Genomic DNA, 9,335 nt, shown 5'->3' with positions numbered 1-9,335 from the left:
ATCATTCAGTTTAGATTGCGGCTTGTCTTTTGGCATGTTTTTCATTTTTTTGCCATGACATTTTGAGTTTCTTCGAGTTTTGATTGTTACTCTGATCTACTCTGGTATGTCTCGCATCTTTATTACCCTACAATTATGTTTTATTTATAATCCCTAAGGGTATATTTAGCTCAGTAATCAGTATAAAGGTATTTTGTGAAATAAAACCTTTTTAAAAGCATCCCTTGATGAATTTATCAGTTATAATGAACTAAGCTTTCAACTCACTCGGGGAAAATATATATGTATACTTTATATAATGATTTTTTTTTTATCCTTTTGCAGTTATTTTATTTTAACGTTTGATTCAATTTACAAAAACAGAAATCCATGTTTATGATGTTAGCAAAACATAAAATTGAAAAATAAATACTTGGCTGGTGGTTGCAGTTATTCGCCATTGTCATGAAAATTATAAAAGACAGAGAACAAATGTGAACAACCAAATTTGATCAGTAAACACACACTGTGTGTAAAGATAACTGAAGTTTAACAACAGTGATGATACCAATTTGTCTTTCATTGTTTTTAGAATTATTGTCGACTTTTGTTTGAATATCGCTTTGGCATCGTTCGCCTGTTTTTGACAAAGGTGGACAACTTAAAAGAAGAAACTATGTCAAACGTGATGAATTCGACTTTTAAACTAACAAATTCCTATTTATTAACAGTAATGTACCGTCTGCTCCGTCGTGGTGCGTTAACCTACCTAAGTGTTTTTTGTGAATTTCCTTTCTATTAAAAAAAAAACTGAATCCATCAGAGTTATGTTTATCAAAGAAAGATTGAAATTGTAACTTAGCCTGTTATACACGTTCTGTTACCGTTTGATACAGTTTGACTGAATGAATTTGCATAGCGGGTGCCGTATGCACAGAAAGAGACGACAATAACATCGAATCACCCGGTCTTGCTCCTTTCGGATTGAAACTTTCTTCAGGTTTATTTTTGTTATCTTTTTCGTTTCTTCCTAATTGAATTGATAGATCCAAACATTGACATACTACTGTTTTCGTCATTTACTTAGTTACTCAAGACTACATATTGAAATTTACAATATGAAAGATTTTATATTGACATATCATCATTATCTGTCTGTAACCTGTTTTTCACTGGCTGTCGTTTTTAATGTGGTTCGTATGTGTTTCTGGTTTCTCATTTTTATGTAAATTAGACCGTTGATTTTCCTGTTTGAATTGTTTTACGCTAGTCATGTTGGGGCTTTCGATTCGGTGTGAGCTAAGGCTCCGAGTTGAAGGTAATACTTTGACCATTTTTACATTGTAAATTGGAATGAGTTACTAGTATCTCATTTGCACTCATACCACATCTTATTATTTATATAATAACATTAATTGTAATAATCTTACTAAATACTTTAATACTTATATAATAACATTATTAATTACACCAATTAGACCAAATGATTTAATATTTTTCGCAATTTTTGCTGGAATATTGTGTGCACACACTATCACTGGTAACCTCGGTGTATCCGTTAACCTTGTCCAGTCCGGATCCTTAAATAAAAGTAAGAAACATGAATTCTTTGATACCATAACTCATTAAGGATACATTAGTTCGTTTCTGTGTGTTACATTTTAACGTTGCGTCGTTTGTTTTCTCTTATTTTTAGTGTAAATTCACATTGCGATAAGACGTATCACGGTACTTGTCTATCACAAATTCATGTAATTGGTTTTGATGTTATATTCGTTATTCTCGTGGGATTTTGTCTGATGCTTGATCCGTTTCTGTGTGTGTTACATTTTAGTGTTGTGTCGTTGTTCTCCTCTTATATTTAATGCGTTTCCCTCAGTTTTAGTTTGTTACCCCGATTTTGTTTCTTGTCCATGGATTTATGAGATTTGAACAGTGGTATACTACTGTTGCCTTTATTTAAACAAATCTGATACTAAGGCTCGAATACTGACATTCCTTTCTACCCTTTGTTGTCATTTACCTCGCAGGAACACATTTCATACGATTAAAAAAATCTGCATTTTCTGACATACAACAAGGAGGTTTTAAAGCTAGATATAAGACCAGGTTTAACCCACAATACCCTTCGGGAAAAGTATGTACCAAGTCAGGACAATGTCATTTTGTTTCACTCGTTCTGTTTTCGATGATAATGTGTTTTTTCCTTTTTGAAATTACATAGTAGTTTTTGTTATACACTTGCAACGTGTGTAATAAGTGAAATTCAAGTCTGTTCATACGAATTTACATTAGGATATGAACATACCTGTGATCAGGTTGTTGAGGTTACAATAGTTTGTGCTGTAGTCAAGGTGAGCATACCATGTTTCTGATGTGGAGTAACCCTACAATTTAAAGATCTTTAAACAGTAATTTATATAAATAGATCTAAGTAAGCAATATATTTACAGATATCATGGATAAAGATACCTTATGGACACAATAATCGAAACCTTATAAGCGACATCAGGTATCCATATCATGTGTATGTTTATACCTAGATATAAAGATATGTTTTCCAACTACCTAGCAATTCATGCCCATTAAATTGACTCACAGTCTCGAATTTGATTAATACCATTCTATATATTAAATAGTAATTGCCGAAAAAGCTTTGAATCAACTAACAATGCTCGAACTTGCCATAAAGTAACAACATTTCATAAGCGTATGTTTTTTGTTGTTTTTATGTTCTGACATGAAATTGACATTTTTGTTTTGATGTATAAATTCATACGTCCCGTTTATATATTTCGTCTCTCGTTTAGGTCTGGTGACCATCCAATCTACCATCGACATGACCTCAAGTGATTTACGATTGGAATTTGATCTCGACATAAAAAGGATGCAAACATATCATTAAGATAAGATATTCACGCGCGTCTGGCGTATATACAAAATTTAGTCCTTGTATCGATAATGAGTTTATTTGTGACAAGCCTTAAACCAAAAAACTTAGTTCTGACTTTTTCTCTGACATTTCAAAAAGTTTTGTATATTTTTTCCCTATGAAATACTCTACATTTATACACCTTGCATATCATTTCTTAGATCAATTAAGGAATGACTGTAATATTTTTTCTGTCTATGAAGAAATAACATAAAAAATGTGGTGCACTCTGAATAACGCGCGTAGCGGGTTATTTAACAGTGTGCACCACATTTTTTATGTTATTTCGAATAGACAGAAAAATATTACAGTCATTTCTTATAATTTAATTCTAAATTCCATTTTAAACCGTAAAAAAACATGAAAAAAACGTTGATGACGTCACGGTCACATGACTGAATTATGTCTTTAAGCTCATAACAAAATAACGTCAGCCAATCAGGAGACGCGTTACATCCAAAATTAAATTATCAAGATTTATTAAATCAATGCTTTAGTGTTAAATATAGCAAAATGTTAAATGCATTTCCCTCAGTTTTAGTTTGTTACCCCGATTTTGTTTTTTGTCCATGGATTTATGAGTTTTGAACAGCAGTATACTACAGTTGCCTTTATTTAAGTAGTATATTACACTATTTCATTTGTGTGTCTCTTGGACTTACCTTTACATTGCACATACTATTACTTGCGGTCAACGTGAAGGTCAAATCATCAAGGTAATGCTTCACTGGTGTCGAGTGTTTTGCTGTGATAGTTGTACTTGTTTCACCAACAAACTAAAATTTCAAAAAGTAAGATAACAAAAATACCGAACTCTGAGGGAAATTCAAAACGGACAGACCATAAAACAATGGCAAACTAAATCAAAAGCTCTAACACACCAAACGAATGGTTAACAAGTAACTGCCATATTCCTGAATTGTTACAGGCATTTTCTTTTGTAGTAACTGGCTATATTTAATTTTATTCAAACCAATTCAAATAATTTATGATATATAAATATATGCACTTATTTATGCGAAAACACCATTGTATATGAACATAATGATTTAAAAGTATAAACTCAATAACTGTGATGATTCGTAGACGAATCACGCGTCTGACGTACACTATCATAAGCCTGGTATATTTGATGAGTTCATTTATATTAATATATATGGAATATGTCTTAACCACGTATGGTCAACGAGGTTTTTTATGCCAATATAAACAAGATGCCGACAGTATAACTGGAAAAACTTATTATATGATAGCAATGAGTTGACCCTACTGTCTGTTCTGTATTATAGACCTTTGTTTTTGTGCTTTTAAACATTATATTTCTTTGAACTTCTTAAACGTTTTTTTGTGTTGATATTTTTTAACAGATTACTATTTATATTAGATAGTTATATCAAGGGGGTTTAAGGGGCACTAAATAGAAATACGATACAGACACTTGTTGTAAAAATAATTTGCATTGATATGGTTTGCACTGGCTTTTCTTACAAACGAATGTTAAAACATCAGATATTACATTTTCGTCCAATTAGAGAACAGAACAGTGATAGCGTCCATGTCGTTACAAACAAAAATTAAATAACAAAAAATACCGAACTCCGAGGAAAATTGAAAATAGTAGAAACCCAAATCAAATGGCAAAATCAAAACTCAGAAACATCGACCGAATGGATAACAACTATAGTATTCATTTAGTACAGATTAGTCAAGCATCATTAGATCAATGGCGGTCAATTCGATATTATAACCGACAGTCAGCGCGGGGGATAAAGGTAATTAATACGTGTTTTAAGATATATAAATTAAACACACATTCTGTTGAATAAAGTACCAAAAACAAAACTGAACTTCAAGGCAAATTAAAAAAGGTGAAGTCCATAAAATAAATTGAGCTGCTGATTCACAAACTCTACATGCAATGCACCTTTTTTCAGATTTTTAGCGTATCGACCCATTTTGTTTCATTTTAGTACAATTGTTACATAAAACAAACAATGAATATACCAGAGCTAAAGATGTTTATACAGTTACAGTTTATGTGTTTCCTTGGTTTTTGTTAATAACTCGGATCTGTTTTCTCTCTATCGATTTATGACTTTTGAATAGTGTTATACTACTGTTGCCTCATCTTGATTAATATATATTCACCCCAACATACTGACCTCAAAATGTATAGAACATACCTAACGGATTAAATTACAATTTATTAAGTACATGTTTATGAACTCATTGCGGTAAAATACTTGTCCTTCGATTCTAATCACTGACAATACTTACTGTATACAGACATTTTTCTCCTGCTCCATTTGGACAGTTATCTGCTGTAGACCAGGTGGAGATCTGGCTCTTGATTTTTTCCTTTACCATGTCACAGGTGATTCCAAATGTCCTAGCAAATTACAGAATATAAACTGTTTTCATAATTTAATTGGGAAGTTTCTTTCAGAGATAATGGAGAATATACTATTAAATGGTCTTCTGAATTAACAAACTTATACAATATTTTCCGTCTTAAATATGGTAATATCCTGTAAATCAAATGATTTTAATTAAAGGGCAATTTGAATCTTAAGAACGGAATATTTTCAAGCTAGGTCTGTTAGAATAGATCTTAGAATCTAAATGTTGCATTGCATTTGAATTCGAAATTATTAAAAAGTACTATATAATCTAAATATAGGACCCATTAATTAGATATACTTTTAAAATCTGAACCCTTTTAAATCAATGTTCGAGTAAAATACAAGGTATAAATATTCCTTGTTAAGATAATGGAATATTTGGTACGTTTTATAAACAATATCCTTGTAATCCGACGACCTTGCAAAATAAGAAAAAAAAGTTCTTGAACAGGAGATCTAGTTTGTGGTACGATGTACTAAATGAGTGTGGTTACGTTTAGTCCAGTAGTCAGCACTTTTGTGCTGACGTGAATTGTCAGCGATATGGTTATATTTATTATAAATTTACTGTTTACAATTTGTTTTAATTATTTGAAATACTAAGGCTTTTCTACCTCAGGCATAGATTTCCTTAGCTGTATTTGGCAAAACTTATAGGAATTGTGGTTCTCAATGCTTTTCAACTTCGTAATTTGTTTGGCCTTTTAAACTTTTTTGGATTCGAGCGTCACTGATGAGTCTTTTGTAGACGAAACGCGCGTCTGGCATATATACTAAAAATAGTCCTGGTATCTATGATGAGTTTATTTATAAGACAAATCCTACTTATAATCCGACGACCTTGCGAGATAAGAAACAGAGTTCCGAGGAACAAGACCTAATTTGTTGTAGATATTATTGTGCTCGTTTTATGCATACTGTAACATGATGGTTTACGAAACGCGAGCTATAACTGTGGATAATATTTCTATCGATCAGAAATGATAAACAATCCATGCTTTCGTGGTGTTAGAGAATTTTTGGAAATTATGACAGTTAAACTTCATTTAAACGTTGCAAACCTGAGTATGACTTAAATGTCCCAATAAAATAGACATTATCGCTTTTTTAAACACATCAAACAAAATTATAACAACTGGCATATGCCTTACTTTGAACATGTATTTTCTTATGTAGAAAATAGTGGATTAAACCCGGTTTTATAGCTCGATTAACCTCTCACTTGATGACAGTCGCATAAACTTCTATTATATTGACAACGACGATTGAACAAAACAAACATACATGCTAGGTAAATATGTCAAACAATGTGTTCAGCAGTCAACGTTGTGTTATAATCTGTATCACTATGAAAAGCAACAAAACACCAAAAGTCAAATAACAAAATGTCTGTGTATCGGAAAAAGATGCCATCTTAAAAAAGATAAAAAGTAAAATATATTTAAAAAAAATTACATATTCTTACCATTGTATTTTACAGGATGCATGGATTGGATATGCAATAGAACATCCAGCAAAGATAACAACAAGAGCTACTGAAATATAACTATTCATTCTGCTTATTCTTCTTAGAGGGATCCTTTAGAAAGAAAGTATGTTTTCTCTGACAAGTAAATATATGTGGATTCAGTCACACAAATCAGTGACCCTTAATGATAAGAAACAACGTGACTTGACATGAGGCCATGAGATGGTTCACATGTTAATCAAAATTTGACAATCTTGGTATGTTTGATCTTTTGATCTAAAGACAGATCTGATACCCACAGCTGATTAGCTTAGAATGGTGATCATCCAAGGATAAAAAGTAGAACTGATGTCGATATGAAACCAGCGTAACAGCACAGGAAAGTTCAAAATGAATTTCGTCGTCAGCTGTGAAAAGTTAGATCCATTTGTCATTTTGAACAAGAAAAAAATTAAACTAATTTAGTCAGATATCATTTTTGAGTCAGTGCGCAGAAACGACATTATAGAATTATTGTGAATAATTGTTTTATCTGTTCCTTATGATTAAGCATTTTTTTTTTGGGGGGGGGGGGGGTATTTATCTGAAGTATACTAATATTTTTATCTTATTGTTCAACTTAAGTGGCAAAACTGAAGATTATGTTTAAAAAGAATTCTCTGCAAGTAATACTTTGGATGGAAACAATAACTCTTCAACACTCTTAAACTAATATCACTTAAACTGACGATTTGTGAAAAAAAGGTAATGCGCATGTTTTCAAATTGCTTTCAAACATATACTTTCCAAAGCACATCAAATACACAGCAAAATCAATCAAGGATAGGAAAGCAACTCTTCACCCGGAGAAAACATCAGAAAACAAAAATATGTACTAGTTCATAGAAAATGGATCCGATGGGACACTAAACTCCGAAACATATTAATAAACCGGGAAAACCATACAAGGCTAACAATGGCCAGATGTCCCTTATTGGGACATGCATAAAAATACGGCACAGTTTACCTATTTTGTGATATCTAAACCCTCCACTTTACCTATAGAAATGTAGAATAAACAATGACGCAGCAATACGCACAGTAAAACTCAGTTTAAAAGAAAACTTCAATGTTAGAATAGGTAACATAAGGAACCAAGCAAAATAACAATGATAACATAAATAAACAATGGACTATACTAGTGGTTACTGACATGCAAGCTCCAGACCTCAATTAACCTGATAGAAAGCTTAAGTCTTCATTATATGAAAATCAAGCACAATTCTCTCATATGGGGTTTCATCATACCAATTACTGGTTTTAGAATAATTGTGTTTATTTCTGATGTAAAGACCGATATAGTATGCTCTATTCAATATTTGATAATAACAAAATGCAATCTTTCATGACCTGACAATAGTATCGTAACTAAATCACTTCTGAAAAGTCTGTTTAAAGGTTTAGTTTTTGAGGTGAATGCCGACGACATGTTAGTTTATAAAATATTACCATAAAAGATAGGATGTGAAACACATGAACGTATAATCAGATGTATGCACGTTGAGCTAAAGATGTGAATGATGTTCTTGTACCGATTCCATTTCAACTTCACAAATAATACATGATGATCTTGAAGATTCTTGAAACTGACATTATTTTTACATGCCGCCATTGTTTTACAGTGCTTTGGCTATAGAGTGTCTATATTCCATTTTGTTTATTCTTGTTTAAATAGTAATCAAAAGTACCAGGATTATAAGAGTTGTTTGCTTTTATAGAAATTAAGATGATAGCATAATTCTGAGAGCTGTATCGACATTTTTACCTATTATATCGTCAATTATCTTCAAGTGTTGCAATTTTCATTGTTATTAAATGTAATATCAGTATTTTGTACAAATATAATCTTAAATCAAACATAATTCTATCTTATTTTTGAGAAATAGTTTTAGTCATTCAAATTTGACGTCATTTTCTGTGCTGTTTTAGAATTTCAAATGTGACGTCATTATTTGTGCTTTTTTTACCATTTCAAATGTGATGTTACTTTTTGCTTTCAGGCGTTGACTAACTCGGGTGTGTACTTTTCTGCTATTGGATTATGTTGGTTTGTGTAATGTATCCGTTTTTTCTTCTTTCTGTAATAAGTTTAAAATAAGGTTAAAAAACGTTGTGTTGCTGTTGTGTCGTTTGTTTCCTCTTTTATTTGAGTCTGAATTTGGATTGCTATAAGACGTGTCGCGATACTTTTCTATCCCAAGTTCATGTATTTAGTATTTATGTTGTATATTTGTTATTCTCATCGGATTTGTCTAATGCATAGTTCGTTTCTGTGTGTGTTACATTTTAATGTTGTGTCGTTGTTCTCCTCTTATATTAACTGCGTTTTCCTCAGTTTTAGTTTGTAACCCGGATTTGTGTTTTTTTTCTATCGATTTATGAATTTCGAACAGCGGTTTACTACTGTTGCCTTTGTTTAGTTTATACATTGCTGTCAATATGATGAAATTATTGAGACTATCATACAATTGAGAGGTTCAGCTAAAACCAGGTTTGTTTGACAGTTTTATTTTGT

The 9,335-nt window shown here is 31.7% G+C and overlaps 1 protein-coding gene across 1 annotated transcript; it reads right to left on the bottom strand.

Annotated features, from left to right (window-relative positions):
- Positions 1 to 1,400: 1,400 nt before the first annotated feature.
- On the bottom strand, positions 1,401 to 6,986 carry LOC134706213 (uncharacterized). The gene is made up of 5 exons (XM_063564949.1): positions 6,779 to 6,986; positions 5,189 to 5,300; positions 3,574 to 3,687; positions 2,288 to 2,366; positions 1,401 to 1,559 (listed from the first exon to the last, which is right to left on the bottom strand). The coding sequence occupies exons 1-5, from the start codon at positions 6,865 to 6,867 to the stop codon at positions 1,468 to 1,470; spliced, it is 486 nt and encodes a 161-aa protein (XP_063421019.1). The 5' UTR covers positions 6,868 to 6,986; the 3' UTR covers positions 1,401 to 1,467.
- Between the last annotated feature and the right edge of the window lie 2,349 nt (positions 6,987 to 9,335).

The sequence above is a fragment of the Mytilus trossulus genome, chromosome 2 (assembly GCF_036588685.1).
Source record: "Mytilus trossulus isolate FHL-02 chromosome 2, PNRI_Mtr1.1.1.hap1, whole genome shotgun sequence".
NCBI classification, from domain to species: domain Eukaryota; kingdom Metazoa; phylum Mollusca; class Bivalvia; order Mytilida; family Mytilidae; genus Mytilus; species Mytilus trossulus.
The sequence above is the reverse complement of the archived record's forward strand: the minus strand, read 5'-3'. Positions and strand labels throughout refer to the sequence as shown.

Excerpts from the sequence above, each read along its gene's own strand:
- LOC134706213 (XM_063564949.1), bottom strand. The coding sequence starts at position 6,867 with ATGAATAGTTATATTTCAGTAGCTCTTGTTGTTATCTTTGCTGGATGT. Across the intron at positions 5,301-6,778 it reads GCATCCTGTAAAATACAATG|GACATTTGGAATCACCTGTG; the intron begins GTAAGAATATGT and ends GTAATTTGCTAG. Across the intron at positions 1,560-2,287 it reads CCTCAACAACCTGATCACAG|GATCCGGACTGGACAAGGTT; the intron begins GTATGTTCATAT and ends CTTTTATTTAAG.